At 35.6% G+C, this 26,126-nt stretch overlaps 2 protein-coding genes across 4 annotated transcripts in view; one reads left to right on the top strand and one right to left on the bottom strand.

Moving 5' to 3' along the window:
• AP3B1 (adaptor related protein complex 3 subunit beta 1) overlaps positions 1-26,126 on the top strand; it is a 285,248-nt gene that overhangs the window by 81,493 nt on the left and 177,629 nt on the right. The gene's annotated exons all lie outside the window — the stretch shown is intronic.
• Positions 15,973-16,320, bottom strand: LOC105723805 (large ribosomal subunit protein eL36-like). Its single transcript, XM_064375741.1, has one exon. It carries the CDS (start codon positions 16,318-16,320, stop codon positions 15,973-15,975), a length of 348 nt encoding a protein of 115 aa, XP_064231811.1.

The following is a 26,126-nucleotide window of genomic DNA, read 5'->3' as shown; positions in this document are numbered from 1 at the left end:
CTTTAATTTTATAAAGTTAACTTTTTTTAAAATCGTTGAGCAAAGTACAGTTTTGATGGCACTTTTGCTAGATTAAGCAGCATCTCTATAATGAAAATGTCCTGGCCCTTTTATGGTAACTTTGGTGGGAGATTTTTGTTGCCAAACAACTTATTTGTTTGATTTCAGCCAATTCCTTTCAAAACTTCTGCTCAGATATTTTTTCTATTGCGTAAAGTTATAGACAATTTTGCCTTAGTTAATCACTGTCACCATTTAAATATTTAAATTTTACTTTCTTATCATTTTCAGTAGCTATTTGCAAATGATCCTTTGCTTGTAATTATATAGAAACTGGAGTTAAAATGTATAGTTTACTTACCATACCTTCTAAAAATAGGTTAACGAGTAGTAAAATCTGTGCTTTTTTATGTTTGTCTATTTGTTTTTCTGTTCCTTGAATTTCATCTTGTTTTAGATAAATTTTATTTGTAAAGCCATTGCAAAGGAAAATTAAGTTCTACACCATCATATACATTTATTTTTTGAGAGATAATTTGAAAAATGGGGACTGTATTCATTCTTTGTGTTTTCACATGTTAACTCCATGAGCATGAATTATGACAAAACATGAAATGAAGTCTGGCCATTGTCCCTGGCATACTGGAATGGGCTAAGTCATTTCTTCTCTTTGCTACTTACCTGCAACCCAACCTTGGAATTATTCTAAATGCTGTGGTTATTACACTAATTTAATGGCTTTGAAATGTGTACATCAGCCTTCAGGGTGCTCTAGCACTGCCACAGAACAAGAAAAGCAGGGGCAGTGGTGCTCTAGACTGCAGCTCTTTGGGCTTTGCCACAGTTTCAAACACAGAAGCCTTTTTTACCTTCCTTTCTTTTATTTGATTTCCTTTGAGAAAGATCCATTGTCTTAAAAGAAAGATAGAAAGAAAACCACTTAGATAGAAGATTTGTAAGTTTAGCTAATTCGAATCATATTATTGTTGTTGTTTTTTAATTATAGAAGTAATTCAAGTATAAATTCCCTTTTCATAACCTCTTCGTTAACCCCTTAGAGGCAATTATTGGTAACTATTTAATTTCAGTTATTCTGGTGGTTATAAATTTTACTTTTCAGTAAAATTAAAGAGTAAAGTAAAACATTTCACTTTATTTATTAACTTAAGATGAGATCAGTTGACCTCAGTTCATGGAAAGATTATTCATTGATTGTTTAAGTTCTATTTGAGGGTCTTGTTTGGCCCAGGATAATCAGTATAACAGGCTTTTGTCTGCATACATACATCTATTCTGTTGAGAAGCAATGTGAAAGATTTGAAAGGCTTAGCCCTTATTGCAGTATTAGAATCAAGGATTGTACAAGATGTTAGACTCTTGTTACAAATACATTTTATAAAATTAAGCTTCAAATGAGTGGTCAACATTAGGACCATGTCTGTGTTCTCAGTCTTCCAGTTTACCCATCTCAGCCTTCCTCTGTGCTAATTATGATTTTGTTTTACTGAGAAACTTTGGAGTAGGCAGTCCAGCCATTTGTAGCCTTCAGTGCTTTCTAACCTAGGCTTGATGTTACCTCCAACTTTTTAAGGACTACATATGGTAGTTTTAGCTTTAGAAGTTGGCAAACTAAATCTTAAAGCAGAATTTGACCACAGCTAGAAGAAACTGAGAATTTGGCATTTATATTTGCTTGCTCTTTCATATGTGATGTTGTAAAAGGCACCCTATGTAGTAAAGGAAGGTTCAGATGATTATAGAATAAAAAGTCAAGGTGAAACAGTACTCTAGCAGAGTCATTCCTGAGAGGATACCTCTCTTTTTTATCCTTTTACCATCAACACTTGAATGTGTTGTTTCATGAAATCATCCAAGTAGAAGTATCTTCATTCTAGTCCTCCATTCTCTTTTACTAACATGCAGAAGTTACTTACATAAATACTATATGAGCACCATTATGTGATGTACTAAGGGCCATTTTACCTCGAAGTAAAAGAATTTGCTAGTAGGAAAAAGCATCACTAAAATAATATATTGACTTAAAAGTTTTAAAATTAAAAAAACTGCCTATGTATAACAAATTCATTTAAATCTAGCAGTTTTCTCTCAAGGGCTAGGAGAAAATGTGAAAAATAATACTGTGATGCTTTATACTTAGTGACTTACCATTTTTGCTGTACTTTCTTTCTTTTTTTTTTCTTTTTTGAGACAAAGTCTCCCTCTGTTTCCCAGGCTGGGGTGCAGTGGTGCAATCTCGGCTCACTGCAACCTCTGCTTCCTGGATTCAAGAGATTCTCCTGCCTTGGCCTCCCAAGTAGGTGGAATTACAGATATGCACCACCATGCCCAGCTAATTTTTCTATTTTTTTTTTCTTTTTTTTTGAGACAGAGTTTCGCTCTTGTTACCCAGGCTAGAGTGCAATGGCGCGATCTCAGCTCACCGCAACCTCCACTTCCTGGGTTCAGGCAATTCTCCTGCCTCAGCCTCCTGAGTAGCTGGGATTACAGGCATGCGCCACCAAGACCAGCTAATTTTTTGTATTTTTAGTAGAGACGGGGTTTCACCATGTTGACCAGGATGGTCTCGATCTCTTGACCTCGTGATCCACCCGCCTCGGCCTCCCAAAGTGCTGGGATTACAGGCATGAGCCACCGTGCCCGGCCTAATTTTTCTATTTTTAATGGAGACAGGGTATCATCATGTTGGCCAGCCTGGTCTTGAACTCCTGACCTCAAGTGATCTGCCCTCCTCAGCCTCCCAAAGTGCTGGGATTACAGGTGTGAGCCACCATGCCTGGCCTGTACTTTCTTACGTAGTATTTTATTTGCCATAGGGCAGTCAGAATTATTATACCCATTTTATATATGAAGAAATAGATATATACAGATTTTAGCAACTCACTTAAGACAATATTGCTTATAAAAGGTGGAACAGAAATATAAACAGAATTATCTGATGCCCAGGCCAGCATTATTACCTTTATATTTTATTGCCTTGTGACTTTTAAATTAAAATAATTTCTTAGTAAGTTTTGTGAATTTGTTTATTGTGTTCCAGTCAAAACCAGCTTTCAAGCTCACAATCCATAGTGCTCAGACATGCAATTAGCTAACAGCCATAATTAAATTTGCTTTCAAAGAGAAAAATCATGTTTCTTATTGAATTTTTACAAACATTTGCTTACAGTAATATGCTTGAAGGGTGGCAAAATTGCTTTTTGTTGAGGAATCGAAAATTAGTAGATACACTTTTTGAGATGAGCTAATGTACATGCTTTTGTCAATAAGTTCTCAAATGAACACATCACATACAAACAAGCTTTTTCAGGGGCAGAAGAGATTTTTAATTTAGTTTATTTGCATCATTATAGATCAGTATTTAGGCTGTTTATATGTAAATGTATGATTTGAGGAACAATTAAGTGTTAACAAAGTAGATTGCAGTCGTATCAATTGCAGTGCATTTTCCATAATTTTTCTAACTGACATCTTTGATGATAAATAGTGGATGCCAAGTCAAAGCCGATTATACAGTGCACTAGGAATTCATGGGACTGTCAGGGAGAAGACCGATTGACTTTAAATTTACATATTAATGAGAAGATTTGTTAAGAGGGTGCTTGACTATAGAAAATAACAGCGTATTTATAGGGCACGACATTTTATAAATAAAGCTGATGCAGGAAAATGGAAATTAAACCTTTTAGGTTAATAAATTCAAGAGACTGCTAAAATGCACATTTGCATTTTTATTTTCTTAAATTTACCTTACTCTTTGCAGTCCATGTAGGTTGTTTTTTATTCTAGGTCAAGTTTGTATAATTTTCAAGGATATAAAATGGCATAAATATTTTCTTTGTCATTCAAGCCTATTATGGGAGACTTCTTGAAGCATAAATCTAGATCTCTAAGACTAAAGTTGCTTTTGTGCAATTAATGGATTTAAAAAAAATTATAAAACACAAAGTAAATTTTGAGAGTGATTTAAAATAAAAACCAACATCTGTTTGTGGCGTTAAGTGTAAACTGAAAGGAAACTGATACTGGGGCCTGCTAGGAATGTTAATTTTGTGAATCTAGCTTTTTACAATTGAACTTTCTCTAGGAGATGAGAGGTTTTCAAGAATTATCAAAATATTTTACTTCAGTGATTTGGAAATTAAAACTCTAAATATTTACCATTATTTTAGAATATGAATCCAGGTTATATAATTCTGGTGGCAGTATTAATGCCAGTTAAAAATTTGCAGTAATTAATTTTGTCTCTCTCTGTATATCTGTACATCAGTTATAAAACCTTACATAAATTTAAGAAAGTCCGAATTTAGAATTTTGTTTAAAGTATTTTTAAGGTAAGTTCTTAAGTTTCTCAGAGGTAGCTATAAAATAACTCATCAAAACGCAAACTTTATAAATGTAGTTTTTTGATGAGCAGATTTCTGTAGGTACAAAAGTACTTCAGGGAAGTACTTCATGAACTCCACATCTAGATCCTGTCTTAATGGACCAAAATGTTAAAGATTATTTTTATTGAGTTTTAATTTTCTTTACTGGTTAATTTTCTTTGTTAAAACAAATTTTTTCTTGTATCTTGCCAATGGACTATTACTAGATCTCACAATTCTGTGGAATTTTTTTTAAAAAACAAAAACTGAGAAGCTGTGGTAGAAACCATTTTTTACAATGCAATAAAAGAAATTTTTTGTGCACTATTATAGGGAACTGTTGACTAAGGGTTCAATGTATAATTTAATGTGAAATTATGGATCATGATCTAATATTGAGATAATGTTTCTCCTCTTCCCATTGGTTATGAAGCATTTATCGTAAAGATTCCCTATTCTTTTTGTTGTTCATGATTTATTCCTATTGATTGGAATTTTGTTTTAACTCATCAAGTTTTCTTTTTTTAAAAAAAAAAACTTTAAATTTTATCCAAGTAACATGTGTATGGTTTAAAAGAAAGAAATTGAATAGTACTACAAGGCTTATGAGAAACATTTTTCTGTCCGACCCTCCTCCATTCCTGAATTAGCTTCCTTAATTCTTTTCCCTTCTATGTGTGAGCTCACAAGTATCTGATCCAGGTCTCAGTCAATTTAGAAAGTTTATTTTGCCAAGATTATGGATGTACCTGTGACGACATTTGCAGCCTCAGGTGGTCCTGATGACATGTGCCCAAGGTTGCTACAACTTGCTTTTATACATTTTAGGGAGACATAATACATCAGTCAATACCTGTAAGATGTACATTGGTTCAATCTGGAAAGGCAGGACAACTTGAAGAGGGGGCTTCTAAGTCATAGGTGGATTTAAAGATTTCTCATTGGCAGTTAATTGAGAGTTAAGTTGTTATCCGAAGACCTGGAATTAATAGAAAGACAATGTCTGGGTTATAATAAGGGATTTTGGAGACCAAGGTTTTATCTTGTAGATGAAGCCTCCAGGTAGCAGGCTTTAGACAGAACAGATTATAAATGTTTCTTATCAGACTTAAGGTCTCTGTTGATGTTAATGCTGGTTGGCTTTTCCTAAATTCCAAAAGGGATGAGGGTGTAATGAGGCATGTCTGACCCACCCTTCCTATCATGGCCTGAACCGGCTTTTCACATTAATTTTGGAATGCCCTTGGCCATGAGAAGGCATCCCTTCAGGTGGTTGCAGGGCTTAGCATTTTACTTTTGGTTTATGTATACACATGTGTATATTTGCCTTTCTCCATTTCTAGGTAATAGACATATATTGCTATTTCTTGATTTATCAATTTTAGGCATTGTATATTGACTTCCTGTTATGGAGAATTTGGCATTCTTCTATTACCTTATGGTTCTACTTACCTCTTTCATCTTTGGAATATAATTATATTGAATTTTTTGAATCCATGTGTGTTCATTTTCCTATGATTTATGAATATTATTCAGCTATATAATAACATTTCATCTCCTGTGGAACTTTTGGTTCTTTTTGGAATCAAAATCGCTTCATTTTAAATTTGCTTACTTTATCATGTCACTATACAAAGCATTCCAAGTTCTCCATTGGAATATTAAATATTCTCCAAATGTTATTTCATGTGCAGTTGTTGTGATACTTTTTGTTGTCTACCCAATGTCAGTTCTGCCCCTCCCACTTATTTAAATAACAGGATCCTGATTTTGTTCAGAGTAGTGATATGCCCAACAAAAAATAATCAACTACATTAAAGTCCTTTAGAGTCAGAAATAGCCATATGACACAGATCTGGAAATTGGGATTCTGGGGAAGCTGTTGTTTTTCTGACAGACTTACTTGACATATATATTTTACCCATTGCCCTTTTTCATTATTCCTCCCCAGGATGCATGTGTGATAATTAGACATACCGTAGTCATTTTACAGGCATAAGGATGAAGCTATTCTCTGGGGGCGGGCAGAGCTGAAAAACAAAGTGTTTGGGGAAACTTTTCATTTTATGGAGCTACCTAACTAGATATTTCTGTTACATATAGCTGAACACAGTTCTAACTAGTACAATTGTCAAATATATCAAATATTTCAACAGCTTCATTTTCTTCCCAGGAGACATCTTCCTGGAGTCTTCACCCTCTGTTCTACTCTGATTACTTAGTAGATATGCACAGTTCCTATCTGCTGTTCTAGAACTTAATATCGTGTCTCTTCTGTGGTAAATTCTGTTTCTTAAGCTTTCCTCCTCTCTCTCTGTCTGTCTCTGTCTCTGTCTCTGTCTCTCTTTCTCTCTGTCTTTTTCCCCTCTTTGGGCTTCAGTGGAGCATATCCTCTAATGTTTTCTTAAGAATGGGTAGACGGGAGATAAAATTTTGAGACTTTCATTGCCACTGTCACACTTGATTGATATTTTACTTGGGCTCTTGGATTAGTATTCTCTTAGGCCTTGTGCATTTGAAAATGTTTTATTGTTTCCTGTATATTTGACATCTTGCTGGATATGGTACTGTTGGTACACACCCTTTTCATCTTTTGAGAACTCTATAGACATTACTTAATTTTCTTCTGCAATGAATGTTGCTGTGAAGAAATCTAAAGATAGCCTAAGATTTTTCTCCCTTGCAGGTGACTTGATTTTTTTTTTTTCTGTATGCTAAAAAAACTCTTTAAAAAGTCTTTGAAAATTAATCAGGTTACGTCTCAGTGTAAATTATTCCATGTGACCCACAGGTTCACTTCTTCCTTTATTTTAGGGAATCTTTTCTTTTTGAAATTTTAAAAATTTGATGTTTACTTTTTTTTTTCTGTTCATTCATCAGTTATATACTTCAGGAATACCAGTTATTCTATTTTATAGTCTTTGTCTACCATGTCCATCATATTTTTAAAAAAGTTCTTTAATGTTTGTCCTTTTTTTCTCTTGAGACAGGATCTCACCCTATCAGCCAGGCTTGAGTACACTGATCTGATTATAGTTCATTGCAGCCTCGCCTTTCCAGGCTCAAGTGATTCTCCTGCCTCAGCCCTCTGAGTAGCTGGGACCACAGGCGTGTGCCATCATGCTTACTAATTTTTTTTTTTTTTGAGACTGAGTCTTGTTCTGTCATCCAGGGTGGAATGCAGTGGCACAATCTTGGCTCACTGCAACCTCCTGATTCAGCCTCTGACTGAGTAGCTGGGATTACAGGTGCTTGCCACCATACCTGGCTAATTTTTGTGTTTTTAGTAAAGACGAGGTTTCGCCATATTGGCCAGGCTGGTCTTGAACTCCTGACCTCACATGATCCACCACCTCGGCCTCCCAAAGTTTTGGGATTACAGGCGTGAGCCACCGCACCCAACCTAATATTTGTATTTTTTATAAAGACAGGATTTTGCCATGTTGGCTAGGCTGGTCTTGAACTCCTGGGCTCATGTGATCCTCCTGCCTTGACCTCCCAAAGTGCTGAGATTACAGGTGTGAACCACCATATTTGCCCAAATTTTTGTCTTTTTATTTATATTTATTTCAAGTTGTTTCATTGACAATAATTTGATTTTCAATGGTCTAATCTACTTCTTTTAGTTTTTTATTTTTAATTCTGTAAATTTAGTGACATTATTGCTTTGAACTGTTATTTACTTACTCAGGTTTGAATTTCATATTTCCATTCTATAGTTTTATCATCTTTGAACTTCTGTTTTATTGAGTTTGTATTCTAAATAACTTGTTGGGGAATATGCTTTTAACACTTACATATAGTCCATTATATGTGTGGGGGGTGTGATCTGGGAGAAAGATCCTTCTTCCCTCTTGCCTGTTGGAGGTAATCAATAGTGTCTACCACATTCTCCATAATAATATAACAAAATTTTGAAGAGAGTGTGATTTGGAAAGACTATTTGTTTCATCTGTTAAGATATTTATTATACATGTGTATATATATATATGTGGTATAAATATTAAATTAAAATGAAAAGTATTCTAAGAAAATTATTTTGTCTCAGGAGTACACCTCTTGTTGCCTCTAGATTTTGAAATGGTCTATTTTAGTTTGATCACAATGTATTCATCAAAATAGATGTCTAGGTGGAGAAGGCCTGATACATTGTAAGTTGGAAGCTCTTAATTAATTTATAAGTGAAATAATGGGCCTTTTCTTGTTCTCATTTATTAGGAAGTACTTCAGGCTGTGTCATCTAAGTTGCTGATTCATTCCAATTTTTAAAATTTGTTGTGGAAATGTTCACATTAAAAAATAATTAGCTCATACTGACCTTTGTGAAATGCTTTAAAGAACTCTGTTAAAAAATGTTGGTTAAAAATAAGTTTTCTCGGGCTGATGTCCTTCAGAAAAACCAATTTCTCTTAGATAAGTAACTTCATACATTTTCATATGCAGCACATAGAGAAACCATTCCTGGTATAGTAGAGCTACATTCTGGAAAAAACTTTTTTTTTTTTTAAAGAGAAAATAAATCTCCTTTCTTCTTCACCCTTCACCCCCATGATTCTCTGTATGTCCAGCTGAAAGTTCATGTACTTGTCTAGCATGGGGCTTATAGTATGCCATACGTAGGCTCTAGATGATTGTGCTGGTTAGTTATCCAGTTGACATGCTCACCATTTTCTAATTTGAGCATTTCTAGCCATGTTATTGGAATTAAAAATTGAAAGCCAGAAATTGACATTTGCTTTTTTAACATTTCCTTTAGTGGTTATCTACTGCCTTCCTCAAGGGAGTAGTAGAGACCTTGACAGATTCCCTATTACAAGTAATTTCTTCCAGAGCTAGGTGTTATTCCTGTTAATTTATTTAGAGGCCAGTAGTGTTTAGTGCCTGTATATATAAATATATATATATATTTTTTTTGTGTGTGTGTATATATATATATGATTTCATCTTTAAAATAATGTATTTATTGGCTTTAATGATTTAGTTTTTATTTTTATATGTTGAGCTTACTTAGTAAAAGGTGAAATGTCGGGGGCCGGTGAGAGCGGCATGTCTGCCGGGGTCTCTTGGCCTGCAAGAGGGTCCCAATACCTGGAAGAGAGAGTGCACAGAAGAAAAGAAAAGACAGGACAGCTGGAGTCTGGAGGGCTGGCCCTAAAACCAGCAACTTTATTGTACATTGAGTTAGTATATATATCTTTTTCTACCTCATTTTACAGGAACATTCTTTGCCCCACCTCATTTACATAAGCATTCTTAGTCCCATCTCAATTATCAGAAGAGATGCCATTATCTTAATAAAGGGAAGAGAGAGCCATCCGGCTACAAGCTTAGGCAGCGGAAAACACACAATGGGTACAATCAAGTCACACAATGGGTACAATCAAGTCATGGAGGTGGGTCTCATTATCAGGGTGAGGAAACCTATAGTTAAAATGTTAATGATCTATGCAAGTCAGAGAGGCGATAGACCCATTCACTTTGCAAATAGCAGTCACAGGAACAAGCATGGGACCCATCAATAGAGGGTAAACAAAGTCATAAAACTAGCCCAGAGCAGGTACTTCAAGAAACAATGCCTAGTAAAACCACACAGCCTTCACCCAGCATTTTAGGTCAGTGGACCAGAAATAGGCTTCTGCAAACTCAAACTTCTATTAAATCTCTCTTTCACTGGTCTCGACTGCTTCCAGGGGGTGGGAAACGTGTCCGGGCTCAAGCTCCATTATGGCGGGGACACCGAGTGGTCTCAACGCTGGAGCGATCCCCACAGTGAAAGATTTATGCAGTCTGAGGAGAAACATGAGTATGAGCTTACTTAGAATATAAAATCTCTTTTGTGAGTTTTTATTAGTAATTTCTCCCAGTTTCTGTTCCTAAATATCCTTTTTCTGTGACTAGCCTTATTTTTGCATTTCTTATAATTTTAAAAATTATATCTTTATATCATATACTGTTAGTAAACTTATATTACTGTTTTATGTCATTTTGGGTTTCCTAAATTTCCTTTTCAAGTTTTTTACTGTAAGTCACAATTCCAAGAGAAACAGAAGTTTTTTTTTTTTTGAAACGGAGTTTCGCTCTTGTTACCCAGGCTGGAGTGCAATGGCGCGATCTCAGCTTACCGCAACCTCCGCCTCCTGGGTTCAGGCAATTCTCCTGCCTCAGCCTCCTGAGTAGCTGGGAACGTTTTGTTTTTAATAAAAATTTTTCCCAACATTTTATTTCAATAGTTTTCAAATGGAAAGTGGTATCAGTGAAAGTGGCAGAGTAGAGAACTCCCAAGAGCTTGTCCCTCCACAGAGATACAAGAAAATCTGGTAAAAATAGCCTGAATCAACTTTTTGAATTCAGAAAATAGTCACAGGTTTATAACAACCACATAAACATTTAAGAAAAAGGGGCATGAAACTCAGGAGGGAAGATTTGTGGCATTTTAACTTACTCTCACTATATCCTCCCTTCTCTGTCACAGTGGCAGGGGCTGGAAGGAACAAAGTAGATTCCATTATCAAAGAGGTGTGATTATTTGTTTTTTCCTGTCTGGAGGGTCCCTAATGCAAGGGACATGCCTTTATTTTGCTGAAATCGGAACTCCCTCAGACCAAATGATCTACTGATGCCACCTGGGGCAATAGATATTAATTGGAGTAAACAATGGATATGTCAAGAAGCCTGGAACAAAAGGCTGGAGGATGAAATGCTTTGTGGAATAAGGATGTTGAGAAGCTCCTGTGTATACTGTGGGAACTTGAAAGTCCATTTTGTACTTAGGGTTAGACACCCGCTCAGAAAAGATCTGATAAGAACCTAAGCTTTTTATGTCAGACTGACCTTCAAGCTCTGCACGAGTGGAAGTGATGGCTAAGGCAAACTTTTAAATGGTCCAGCTAAGTTTATGCAGACTGCCAGCTAACAGAACAGTAAACACTTCCATGACCACATGTGACAAAGAATGTACTCTTTTCAAAAATAGCTTAGAAATGACTGGAAACAAATAAAAAAAAAAACCTGATAAGCAGCAATGATAATCCCTGGGGAGGAGTTAGACTCTAAGTTAGTTACCATATTATAATATTCAGAATGTCTAGTTTTTAGCAGAAAACATTGAGGAATGTAAAGAAACCAGTAAATTTGTTCCATCCACAAGAAAAAGAGAAAATAATGGAAACTGTACTTGAGGAAGTCCATAGACATTGAATTTGCTAGCCAAAGGGTTTTAAATCACTGTGTTAAATATGCTGAAACAGCTAAATGAAACCAGGAAAACAATGACTCTCCAAGCAGAGAATATCAGTGTATAGAGAGAAATGATAAAAAGAAACCAACTAGAAATATTAGACGGAAAAAATATAATAAATGAAGTATTCTATTCACAAGTAGAGCTCATCAACATATTTGAACAGGAAGAACATGAATTGGTGAACTTAAAGGTAAGTCAGTTGAGATTATCTTGTCTAAGGAGTAGAAAGTCAAAAAGCAGGAAGATGAAGAAAGCCTAACAGACTTAAGAGGCCTGTGGGATTCCATCAAGGGTGCTGACACATGTAATACATATTCCATAAAGAAAGGAGAGAGAGAAAGGGGCAGACAGAAAGGCTCAAGGAAAAATGGCTGAAAACTTCCAAAATTTGATGAGAGACACTAATCAATACATTTAAGAAGCTCATCAGAATCTAAGTAGGAGAAATTCTGAGGTACACACCAAGATACATGATGTCATTTAGCTCTGTGTCCCCACCCAAATCTCACCTTGAACTGTAATAATCCCCACATGTCAAGGGTGGGACTAGATGAAGATAATTGAATCATGGGGATAATTCCTCCCTGCTGTTCTCCTGATAGTGAGTGAGTTTTCACGCGATCTGATGGTTTTATAAGGGGCTTTCCTCTTCACTGTCTTCTCATTCTCTCTCCTGCTACCCTGTTAAGAGGTGCCTTCCACCATGATTGTAAGTTTCCTGAGGCCTCCCCAGCCATGCTGAATTGTGAGTCGATTAAACCTCTTTTCTTTATAAATTAAACCTCTTTTCTTTATAAATACCCAAGACTGGTATTTCTTTATACCAGTCTCGGTTATTTCTTCATAGCAGTGTATGAATGGACTAATATAGCATGTAAGGATCACGTTGTCAAAAGCTGAGGACAAAAAGAGAATCTTGAAAGCAGCAAGGGAAGTGACTCATTATTTACAAGGTTTCTTCAATAAAATCAACAACTAGTTTCTCATTAGAAATCATGGGGCCAGAAGGCAGTTGAAGAACCATATTTAAAGTATTTAAAGCAATAGAAAAGTCAACAAATAAGTTCTTAGTTGACAAAGCTTTCCTTTAAAAATGGAGAAATCAGTACATGCCTGTATTGGTACAACAGTCCAATGTTTTAGATGCATTTCAAATTAAGATGCAGACATCAGTACATATTACTCCTAAACACTTCAGTATGTATATCATTAATTAGAGTTTAATATTGGTTTATGATTATTTTTCTTTTTATTGATATAAAATTTTCACAGTGAAATGCACAAATCTTAGAGTTTTGATAATTGCATGTAAGTAACACACACAAACTCTTTTCATTATATGAAGTATTGCTGTTATCCTTCTAAGTTAGTTGTTTGCCCTCAGATGCAAGTATTGTTTTAATTTTCTTCATTATAGTATTGAGTTCAAAAAGTAAAGGATTTGAGATATTACCATACTTCTACATTTATACACACACACATACACAGTGTATATATGGCATATGTTTAATGTATATACACACACAAAAGCAGAAACACTGATGTCTGGATCAGAGAAGACACTTTTTATTCATTCATGGTTATCTTAGTGTCACTTCCCTGCACTTCAGTTCCCCATTAGGGTAATGTTGTGAGGGTTAGTGCCATCTGTATATCTTGGGGGATGGAAGTTGTAATACAGGAGAGGAGCTCCTCCTAAATGAATGAATCTCAGAATTTATATAGGACTGTGTATTAGTCCATTTCCTGCTGCTGATAAAGACATCCGAGAGACTGAGCAATTTATAAAAGAAAGAGGCTTATTGGACTTACAGTTCTGCGTGGCTGGGGAGGCCTCACAATCATGGCGGAAGGTGAACACGTTTCACATGGCAGATGAGAGAAGAGAGAGCTTGTGCCGGGGAGCTCCCCGTTTTAGAACCATCAGATCTCATGAAACTTATTCACTATCATGAGAACAGGGTGGGAAAGACCTGCCCTCATGATTCAGTTGTCTCTCACTTGGTTCCTCCCATGACACATGGAAATTGTGGGAGTTACAGTTCAAGATGAGATTTGGGTGGGGACGCAGCCAAACCATATCAGACTGTATACATCTCAGAGCTTATAGAGAATTGCTTTTGCATCTGCTTCTCCTCCCCTGTGTAGAGAGAGGGATAGTTACCTTACTTTTCTAATGTAAACACATTTCTCTTTTCTGGGGAGAAGAGGACAATGTCTCTTTTTCCATTACCCTGTGGAATTTAAGTGATGGAAGATAAACCCATATGTCTCCTTGGTTGTCTCTCTCTGTCTAACTTCCAAGACTCATTTGCCATTTACTCATCTGTTAATCTAGGTTGCCAGCACTCTTTGCTCAGGAAGTCCTGATCATGCAAAAACATGAATATAATCATGGAACATTGTTTACTGATAACAAAAATTAATTTAACTTGTTGTAGAACTTTATATAATTAGAATCATATTGTTTTCTTTTTGGGATGTCTTTACTCAGCATAATATTTTGGAGATTGAGCCACATTGTATTAGTAGTTCATTTTTAGTATCTTCAGAATAATGATTTCAGTGTTATTTTGCTGAATAATGTTGTTATTATTAAATTCTTCTGTTGAAGCCTTAACCTCCAAATTTAACAGTCATAGACTGCACCCACTTATGTTTGAATGATGACTCTTCTGTACACCCATGGAGCTGTCATGTTTGCCTCCAGTGCCACAGGTGTTTATATGTTTTTATTTCTGTAGGTTCTATAGTAAATGTGTGGCCTTCCCCGTCTTACCTCCAGTTCCTACTCTCCAAAGGCAAACACATGTCTTTTTAGCTTTTCTATTGGGTATCTTCATATTTTAAAAAATAACTTGTTTATATGTTTTTTTCCAGTGACTCAGTGTATCCTATAATTTAGAAATAGGAATATTTTGGAAATAATGAGGAATCAATAAATAGTCCCTTTATGAAACTTTAGATAAAGACCTTTTATATTCCAATTATTTTTGTTTTTTTTGCTTTTTTTAAATGTTAAATTGGTGTTTTGTGGAGCCCTAGTTTTCTACCCTCCCTTTACCTAGAATATAAGTTTTTTTTTCTGTTTTATGTATTAGATTTCCTCATAGTATTAAAAAAAAGAACTTTTAGTTAATTCCCCTCCTATAAATGCCCACAATTATTATAAAACCTCTGCTTTAACCCATTTGTTTTTATGCCCTGGAGGATAATTAAATACCAGTTTCATTTCAACACACATTTACTTTCATGTCTCTAATATAAACTTTTTATTTTAGGGATTAAGGTATGGAAAGAATGAATACTTGAGGAATCATGATTAGTTCTACTTAGGTTTATTGTAATTTTGTTTCATAATTTGTGCTTGAATGCAAACTACTCTAAAATGCATTGTGCTTAACAAAAAATGATTCTATTTTCTTCCCCATCACTGGATCTACATTAATTAGTTTTTAAATAAGTAGTACCCTTATTTCTCATGTCTTGAAACCCTTAGACCTAGGTTCAACATATTTCATGAGCATATTTTATTTCAGAAAATTTGAAAAATGCCCTACTATAAATCCTCCAGATTTCTCAGTAACAAAGTTTGGAAACCGCTGCATTCAGAAAGCTTGTTTCTTACATACTAGAGCTGAGTATCTAGTCATAAGAAATGAGATGTGTTGTGGGCAATTGAACACTGAATTTTCGTAGTGGCTCAACACAAAGTTACTGTGCACAGGTGTTTCTATAATTGTGATGTATTGGGGGAGATTCAGTGTTCAATGGTCCTCAAACCCACACTTCCACCTGTGTGGTATAGTGGTCACTGGGCTGTGGTACAAAACAGGTAAAGTGTACAGTGTAGCAGTTTCTTCACAGAAGGAAAAAAATCTCAAACCAGTATGCATATCCTTTGTTGTTTTACATAAACACAAATTTTGGGGAAGGAGACTTTTTTTCTTCTTTGTGAAAAATACTAAATTAAAAGTTTTATTAAACATGAATTTTTTTTTTCCAGTGAATTCATCTCTAATAATGTATTCTATTCCTACTGAGTAACTAATTTGACTGTGTGATTGTTGTATTACTAACCACCTACCCACCCTGGTCTTGTCAGGTACATCTAACCCAATGTCAGGGAGATGTAACACAATATATCGCTGTGCTATCTGTTATAGACTGAATGTTTGCCCCACCTCTGAATGCATATTTGAAGACTTAGCCCCAGGTTGATGGTATTTGGAGATGGGGTATTTGGGAGGTAATGAGGTTTAGAGGAGGTCATGAGAGTGGGCCCCCATGATGGGATTAGTGCCCTTCTTGTTTTTCGGGGGGGAGTTGGGGGGATCAAGCTGTTCTTTATTTCAGGGAGAGGGCAGGGGAGGGGGCACAGTCTTTCTTGACAGCGGCTTTCCTCATGGCGGCCAGGACATTGCTTAGCTCCTCCTGCTTTCTCTTGGCCCGGATATGTGTCCCCACCCTTTTCTTGATGAACTTGAGGGCACATTTGTCCTTGGAGACCTTCAGTAACTCTATGGCCCACCGCTCGTCTGGGGCGAGGCCACAGACCTCCCGGATCATGTCCCGCGCGAACTTGGTGTACTTGGTCAGATGCTTGCAGCAGCGGCTGTGCCTGGGCTTGCTCACGTTCTTGGTCACCTTGCGGCCCTTGTTGAGGCCCGCGGCCACTGGGTAGCGAAGAGCCATGGCTGCTGCTCTCCAATGGCGGCCGTGGCGGAAGGGCTGGCTCCATGCGGAACTCTGGCAGGATTAGTGCCCTTCTAAGAAGAGACACAAGGAGCTTGCTTCCTCTCTTTCCACCATTTGAGGTAGCTGTCCACAAGCCAGGAGGAAGGCCTTCACCAGGAATTGAATCACTTGCCCCTTGATCTTGGACTTTTAAGCCTCAAGAACTGAGAAATAAATGTCTCTTGTTTCAGTCACCTGCTCTCTGGTATTTTGTTGTAGCAGCCTGAGTTGACTAGTACAGTGTCTCAGATTACATGGGAATGTTGTGATGTATTAAAGTCATTTTTAAACATTTTGGAAGGGTCTAAGGCCATAGCAGGCTGCAGAGATTGTTTCATCCAGGTGAATCTAGAGAGGGCACTAGCACCCTTTAGGCTACCTTGGAATTCAGAAAGCAACTGGGTATATTTAGTGTCTTTTATGTGGCTACTCTAAATTCCAAGGTAATAAAGGCAAGAGGTGACAGGTAAAGGATAATAATTCCTGAGTTCAAATCCTGGCTCTACCATTTTTAATCTCTGTGACTATTGATGATTTATGTAAATTGTGTGTACCTCAGTTCTTTCATCTGTGAAAAAGGTGGTAAATACCTGCTTTGTTTACTGTATGGGGTTGTTTTGAGGTTTCAAAGAGGTATTTGTGCAAGTGTTTTATTAATACTAGAAGTTTCTTAAGCTAAAGTTGTTTATTTCTACTAAGTCGATTGTTACTGGTCACATGTTACAACAGTAGATATTTTTCAGCAATGTTTGATTGCTTTGTTAATTTTTATACATAAAAATATTTTGCTGTATGCAGTTTTAACTGTCATGAATCTTTTTTTTTAATTTTTCTGTCATTCCTTATGTACTGACAAAAGATTGTAGTTTGTATTTATTTCTTAGGAAATCCATTCAGATAAAATAAGTCTCCCTGTGTCTTAAGATCTCATTAAAAAGTAAAGATTATCCTCAGGATCTAAAATTGTGGATTCAGTCACTGACTTCTTATTATTTTTGTGAACATTTATGTTTAGAGCTTCAGATACAAAATACATAGAAAGTACTACTACTTAAGTATAATTACACACTTTTCTTTATTCTGCGAGCCTGTGGAATAGTACCTTAACAGTATATAAACCATGCCTTTTCCAAAATATACTTCATGGAGTAATGTTATTTTTTGCCTTCATAAAGCTTATATTTAATGTAACAGCATTTGTCTCTTCTGAAAGTGAATGTTTTAGAGCAAAGTGAAAAGCTGTATTTTATACAGATTTTTTTTTATTAGCATTTGGGTGGTTGGTACACATGAGTGGAGGGAGACCTATTTTTATATGAGATAGGTTCAGATATATTAAATTCACTGCTTTTTAAAAAATAAAAATAAGCTTTATTTTTTTAGAGCAGTTATAGGCTTACAATAAAACTGAGTTGAAAGTGCAGGGATTTCCCATATTCCTTCTACCTCCACACACACAAAACATCCCCCACCATCAACATTTTACATTATAGTAGATGAATTTACATTAATATTATTGTCACCCAAAGACCACAATTTACATTAGGGTTCAGCCTTAGTGTTGTACATTCTATGAATTTTGTCTGATATATAATAACATGAATACACCATTGTATTTTATCATACACAATAGTTCTGCTGCTCTAAAAATTCTCTATGCTCTACTTGTTCATCCCTCCCTCCCCACTGGTGCCTGGCAATCACTAATGTTTCTAATGTCTACATAGTTTGCTTTTTCCATAATATCATATCGATGGAATCATACAATAGGTAACCTTTTCAGATTGGATTCTCTCACTTATATTGTAATATGCATTTAAGTTGTCTCCATGTCTTTTCATGGCTTGATAGCTCATTTATTTTTAGCACTGAATACTATTCCTTTGTCTGGATGTACCGCAGTTTATTTATCCACTCACCTACTGAAAGACATTCGGGGCACTTCCTAGTTTTGCCAGTGATGAATAAAGCTGCTTTATCCATGTGCAGGCTTTAGTGTGGACATGTTTTTAGCTTTTTTGGATAAATACTAAGGAGTGTGATTGCTGGATTGTTTGGTAACAGTATGTTTACTTTGGTAAGAAACTGCCAAGTTGCCTTTCAGAGTGGCTGTACCATTTTGCATTCCCATCAGCAATGAATGAGAGTTCCTGTCACTTTACATCCTTGTCTGTATATAGAGTTATCAAGTTTTTGGACTTTGTCCATTCTAATAAGTGTGTTGTAGTATATAATTTGTTTTAGGTGGCAATTCCCTAATGACATGATTTTGAACATGTTTTTATATGTTTATTTGCCATATGTGTATCTTTTTTGGTGAGATATCTGTTCAGGTCTTCAGCCCATTTTTTAAAAAATCGTGTTGTTTGTTTTCTTGTTGAATTTTAGGAACTCTTTGTCTATTTTAGATAACAGTCCTTTATCAGATATGTCTTTTGCAAATATTTTCTCCCAGTTTGTGGCTTGTCTTCTAATTCTTCTAACCTTGTCTTTGGCATGCAAAAGTTTTAAATTTTAATGAAGTCCAACTTATCAATTATTTCTTCCACAGATCATGTGTTTCGTATTGTATCTAAAAGTTGCCATAACCAAGGTCATCTAGATTGCTATGTTAGTCTCTAAAAGTTTTATAGTTTTGTGTTTTACATTTAGTCTGTGACTCATTTGAGTTAATTTTTGTGAAGGGTGTAAGGTCTGTTTCTGCTTTTTTTTTTTTTAACATGTGGCTCTTTGTTTGTTCCAGCATCATTTGTTGAAAAGACTATCTTTTATCCATTGTATTGTCTTGGCTCTTTTGTGAAAGCAGTTGGGTGTATTTATGAGTCTCTTTTTGGGCTTTCTCTTCTGTTCCATTGATGTTTTTATCTGTCCTTTCACAAATACCACACTGTCTTGCTATGTAGCTTTATAGTAAGTCTTAATTATGGAAAACTTTAAACATACATAAAAGTATGGCTGACAGTTCAGTGAATCCCTATGTATACATCACGTAGCTACATCTTTCATCAGCTCATGGCTGCTCTCGTTTTGCTACCCCACCTCATTCCAAGATTTCATGTAAAATTTTAGATATCATATAATTCATTTCTGTCTATTGAGAGTGTATTTGTATCTTTACTTTAAAGAAACCACGAAGCCTTCTCCAGTATAAGTTGGTCCCCATTTTTTAAATGCTTTTTTTTTTTGATCCAGCTTAAATATACATTTTTAAAGAAACATGAAAAAAGTATTCTATGGTAGTATTTTATTGCATACATGTACATATTTTAAACTTGGAAAATAAAACATTCATTTATAAGTAGAACATTTTATACTCATTTTATGAGATGGTTTTATCACATACGTTTTAGAGATATTTTGAGAACTCCTTTTGAGTCATTTAATAGTTTTCTATTGGAAAGCACCTTTACTTCTCTATGGATTTTTGGAGATAAACATTACCTTGGAATATGAATACAAGGCTGTCATAGAAATATGTTTCAAACTTTGAGTACTCATTCACATGCTATTAGCATAGTTACTTAGAATTATTTTGTAAAAAAGATTTATCAATTCTCCCTCATTTATTTATTTATTAGTTATTTTAACTGCCTAAGCTCTAGAACCAGTCATGTTTTCATGTAAAAGAGCAGGTTGTATGGCTTTATAAGTAATGTTTTCTGTCTTAGTCAGATTTCAGTCAAATGGTTCTGTCTTTTTCTAATAGTAATATCAGTATTATACTGGAACAAGGTTGGCATTACTAATGACTATATAGAAAAACTGAAACCACAATATAAAACATTTTAATTAGTACAAGTTAGAAACCCCATGTATGATAATGCCTCATTTCTGTAGGCTCAATAGAAATGTGTAATACTTGATTTTTTAAAACCTTTTCATGCATTTGTAAAACACATTTTTCTTGTCCCTTGGCAATGGAAAATATAATGTTTACTGTTTTATTTTTAATTTATGTTCTTTATTATCTGTATCACAAGAAATCAGAATATCAAGATGATTGAAATGATATGAATAATATACTAAAAATAAGGGCTTCATATATAAAATAATATCTCAAGGCTTCATAACAGCCATTTTAGCTACATAAGGGTTTTTTCTACTTTGTTTCAAATTCATAGATGTATTAATTGAGACTACCTAGTATCAGTCTCTAGTCAAGAAATATATTTGAGGGTATAGAATAAGCTCAGAAGATCAAGCAGTTCTACTAAAAACAGAATATTTCTGAAAAGTGCTTTCAAATAAAAACGGAGGAATATTAAAATTAGATACTAAATTATCTTTTATCTATATGAAGTATGGTTAGTATACCAAGTGGAGTAAGTGGAAACTTACTATAAAGTAGATTTCAAAGTCTTTCAAATTCTTTTATTTTTACTCTTAAGCAGACGAAACATTTTCCTTAATATATCTTGTTTATCTTATTTTTTTTTTTTTTTTTTTTGAAATGGAGTTTCGCTCTTGTTACCCAGGCTGGAGTGCAATGGCACGATCTCGGCTCACCACAACCTCCGCCTCCTGGGTTCAGGCAATTCTCCTGCCTCAGCCTCCTGAGTAGCTGGGATTACAGGCACGCACCACCATGCCCAGCTAATTTTTTGTATTTTTAGTAGAGATGGGGTTTCACCATGTTGACCAGGATGGTCTCGATCTCTTGACCTTGTGATCCACCCGCCTCGGCCTCCCAAAGTGCTGGGATTATAGGCGTGAGCCACCGCGCCCAGCCTTTCTTATTTGTTTAACTATTCTGTTTCTGGACAAGGAGAAAGTCAAATTCATTTCATCATATATTTAACATGTTAAATAAGAATGATTATTTTTTAAACCATTCAGAGTTCTCTCAGATATAAACCTTGATTCTTCCACTTAACTTACTTAGGTATCTGGGCTATTATCTCTAAGAGAGCACAAATCTTCCTCTATCTGATATGTCAAAAGTATTACAAAGGTAAAATCAGTTAGGTTGACATTTTAAAAATATTGCTGAATTTAAAGAACTCTGTAAGTGGTTGCTGAAAGTGTAGTGCTTTATATAAAAATCATATAAAAATCTATCTGACTTTTCTCAAAAATTCTATTGTGTTGCATTATCTGCCACAAAACTCTCTTTTACCCCTTTATTTCTTGAACATATTAATCATAGTTGTTTTATAGTCTTAGTTTGGGCTACTATAACAAAAATATCCTAGATTGTATGACTTAAACAATAAACATTTATTTCTCACAGTTCCGGAATCTGGGGAGTCCAGGATCAGGGTTCTGACAGATTTGGTGTCTGGTGAGGGTCTACTTCTTGGTTCATAGATGACTGTCTTCTCCACATGATGGAAAAAAGGCAAGAAGGCTCTCCAAGGTTCATTTTGTAATGGCACTAATTCCATTTATGAGAGTTCCATCTTAATGACCTAATCACCTTTCAAAGACCCCATCTCCTAGTACCATCACACTGGAGATTAGGATTTCTTTCTTTCTTTCTTTTTGAGACAGAGTCTCGCTCTGTCGCCCAGGCTGGAGTGCAATGGCACAGTCTCGGCTCACTGCAACTTCTACCTCCCAGGTTCAAGTGATTCTCCTGCCTCAACCTCCCAAGTAGCTGGGACTACAGGCACACACCACCATGCCCAACTAATTTTTGTATTTTCGGTAGAGACAGGGTTTCACCATGTTGGCTAGGCTTGTCTCGAACTCCTGACCTCAGGTGATCCACCTGCCTTGGCCTCCCTGAGTGCTGGGATTATAGGCATGAGCCACTGCACGCAGCCTAGGATTTCAATATATGAATTTGTGGGAGGTCAGAATTGTCCAGTTCATAATATAGTTCACGTAAAATTCATGTCTGCCAAGCTCATTTTCTAGATTTTGTCTTGGTTTATATTTATAGTTTTGTCTTTTTTTTCTTCTATGCATATTTTAAAGACATCTTATTGAAGTAGAAATATATACTGCAAATGACTCATACATTTTCACAAACTGAATACACCTATATACCAAATACCTAGATTGGGAAACAGTTATTATCGGTATACTTCATAAGCCCTCCTCTTGATACCTTTCACTTAATAATCTGCTTTTCTTCCCAGAAAGAAACAGTATCCTTACCCTTAAAGATACCCATTTCCTTTCAGATAAATTGTTGAGCTAGTTTGAAGTTTTGGATGATGGATTTTGTTCTGTTTGTGGTTCTAGGGAAGGGATTGAACAACCTTGAGTTCACTTACTCATCTCAATTATGGATTGAGATGATTTAAGCTGGGCTTTAATCTGATCATCCTTACCCCCCAGAATATAGACTTCATCTTTTAAACCAAAGACTAGGAGAGTTAGCAGGATTGTAATTTTTGGTGGATCCTGACCCTCCACCTTTTGTTACCGCATTTTTGTGAATCTGCTGAAAGCTCTACTCAGCGTTTCGGCCTCTCAGCCTCCTCTTGTCTAATTAACACATTTTGGAAAATCAATTCCAAAAGTTAATCAGAGTTCTTGGTTTCTAGATTTACTGCTTCTTCTGGGTCTTGCCTGCATAATTCATCACTGTTCTTTTAGCCCTCCAATATCTTCAAACAGGTTTCTTAACTTTTCCCCAGGTTTTCTAGTTCTCACTGAGAACTAGAAACAACTACTGGTGGTTGTTCTAAGTTGTCTGTTTAGCCATTCTTAGATACAGGACTATATCATCCTATATTGCCTGTTTTTAAAAAAGTGTTCTCTAAAGGCTTAGTTAAAATGACATTTTTTATCACTGTGATTTGTGACTCCTTTTAAGCATCCATAACTAGCATGATTGAAGTTGTCTCTAATGAGTTCCCCATGTTTGGGGTACATTATGGTTCAAAATGAAGCAGTAGTGTAAGAGCCTCATAATACATTTGTAAATCCTCAGGTATGAGGCAGCTTCTTTCTGAGGGATAATTTTAGGGGGAAACTTTTTTTTATATTTGGCATCTAGGGATATTGAACTTGAATCAATATTACTTGAAGTAATAGTTTCAATTACATGGCTTCTAGAAAGAAACTTTCTTAATAATAGAAGCAGTGGCAATAGCTACTATTTGTGTAGTTTAATTTGTTTCAGGCACTAAGTGCTTGTATAGCTTTCAATAAACTGATTCAATCATTATAAACGCTTTAATGGTATAGATACTGCTTTTATAGATGAGTAAATCAGGACAAGGAAAAGTCAAATCAAGACAAGGAAGGGTTGAGTAATTTGTCATGGTCATAGAGCCAGCACTTTCATTGGATTGGTGTGTCCTGATATACCCATATACTATGTGCATATCTAGCATCCATTTTGTTTGGGCTAATGTCTGTTCTGATTCATTAAAAACCTGAGAAACATAGTCCACAGTAATATAGATTCAAATATGTTACTGGAGATTCGTTCTCATCCTCCAAGAAAAACTCAAAACCTTCATTTCATTAATCTCATAAAAACATCCACTCTTCACTTGTCAGTTTTTTCACTGCTTGGTTCCAATTTAGGGAATTATGCACTTGGGACATGCGTATAGCTAGTAACTAGGAGAGCTGGATCTAAGAAGCAATGTCATGATGTTCTCATGGCAGTAGACCCAAACTGAAAGTTCATAAACAGTATACGAGAATTTCTTCTGAGGGTAATGTTTTTAAATAATAATTGACATGAACTATTTTAGCTATAAGCAACATGTTCTTCATGTTTATTAGCTCATAATCCCATTATTAAAACTTTAAATATTGTTTCAAGTAATCCCTTTTAGGAAATTATAATTTCTGTAATGTTATATGTTAATTTGTAGAAGTTTTGTTAGTAGGAATATAAGATCATCGAATCATGTGGCAAAGATACAGAAATTACTCTTATGGAATCTTTTAAAATATTAATATTTTAATATTTGCATTTTTATTTTATTTTATTTTTAACAGATTCTTGCTCTGTCACCCAGTCTGGAGTGCAGTGGCGTGATCTCGGCACACTGTCTCCTGGGTTCAAACGATTCTTCTGCCTCAGCCTCCCAAGTAGCTGGGACTACAGGTGTGCACCACCACACCTGGCTAATTTTTGTATTTTTAGTAGAGATGGGGTTTCACCATATTGGCCAGGCTGGTCTCGAACTCCTGCCCTCAGGTGACTCGCCTACCTTGGCCTCCCAAAGTGCTGGGATTACAGGTGTGAGCCGCCATGCCTGGCTGCATAATTTTTTAAAACTGTAAAAAAATTTATCAATAGGAAGCAGTTGGATCAATTATCAATCATATATGTTATGAAATATTACTGAATTTTAATAAGATAATGATTCATTGACCTTTAATTATACTTATTAAAAATGCCATCCTTTGAATTAAATATACATTGAAGACGTACAGTAGTACAAGTAATCCTCTGTAAAGTGTTCGTATTTTTGTAAATGCATATTAAGATCAAACCTCATGTAAAAATATGTTTCTTATGGAAATGAACTCAAAACCTGTATGATGGTATGTTCATAGAGGACACTATAGAAACATTTACATGAGTCTTAAAAAATTTTTGAAGTTATTTTATTGTTTTTCTTTTAAGTTCTGGGATACATGTGCAGAATGTGCAGGTTTTTTACATAGGTAAACATATGCCATGGTGATTTGCTGCACCTATCAATCAGTCATCCAGGTATTAAGCCCAGCAGGCATTAGCTCTTTTCCCTAATGCTCTAACCCCTGACCCTCACCTGATAGGCCCCAGTAAGTGTTGTTCCCCTCCCTGTGTCCATGTGTTCACATTGTTCAGCTCCCACTTATAAGTGAGAACATGTGGTATTTGGTTTTGCGTTCCTGCGTTAGTTTGCTGAGAATAATGGCTTCCAGCATCATCCATGTCCCTGCAAAGGACATGATCTTGTTCCTTTTTATGGGTGCATAGTTTTCCATGGTGTATATACATCACATTTTATCTAGTCTATCATTGATGGGCATTTGGGTTGATTCTCTGTCTTTGCTATTGTGAATAGTGCCTCAGTGAACATATGCATGCATGTATTTTTATAATAGAATGATTTGTAATCCTTTGGGTATGTATACCAGTAATGGGATTGCTGGGTCAAATGGTGTTTCCCGTTCTGAATATTTGAGGAATTAGCACATTGTCTTCCACAATGATTGTACTAATTTCCATTCCCACCAACAGTGTAAAAGCGTTCCTATTTCTCCACAGCCTTGCCAACATCTGTTGTTTTTTGAGTTTTTAATAATTGCCATTCTGACTGGTATGATACATCTCATTGTGGTTTTGGTTTACATTTCTCTTCATTGATGTTGAGCTATTTTTCATATGTTTGTTGGCTGCATGTATGTCTTTTTTTGTGAAGTGTCTGTTCATATCATTTGCCCACTTTTTAATGGGGTTGTTAGTTTCTTGTAAATTTGGTTAAGTTTCTTGTAGATTCTGGATATTAGCCCTTTGTCAGATCGATAGATTGCAAAAATTTTCTCCCATTCTATAGATTTTCTGTTTGCTCTGATGATAGTTTTGTTTGCTGTGCAGAAACTCTTTAATTAGATCCTGTTTGTCAATTTTTGCTTTTGTAGCAATTGCTTTTAGCGATTTCATCATAAAAGTCTTTGCCCATGCTGTTGTCCTAAATGGTATTGCCTAGATTCTCTGCTAGGGTTTTTATAGTTTTGGGTTTTACATTTAAGTCTTTAATCCATCTTGAGTTAATTTTTGTATAAGGTGTAAGGAAGGGCTCTAGTTTCAGTTTTCCACATATGGCTAGCCAGTTCTTCCAGCACCATTTGTTAAATAG

This window comes from Aotus nancymaae, unplaced genomic scaffold (assembly GCF_030222135.1).
Source record: "Aotus nancymaae isolate 86718 unplaced genomic scaffold, 86718_ANA_hifiasm-v0.15.2.pri h1tg000014l, whole genome shotgun sequence".
Classification (NCBI taxonomy): Eukaryota; Metazoa; Chordata; class Mammalia; order Primates; family Aotidae; genus Aotus; species Aotus nancymaae.
Note: the sequence above shows the minus strand (reverse complement) of the source record. Positions and strands in the feature narration are given on the sequence as shown.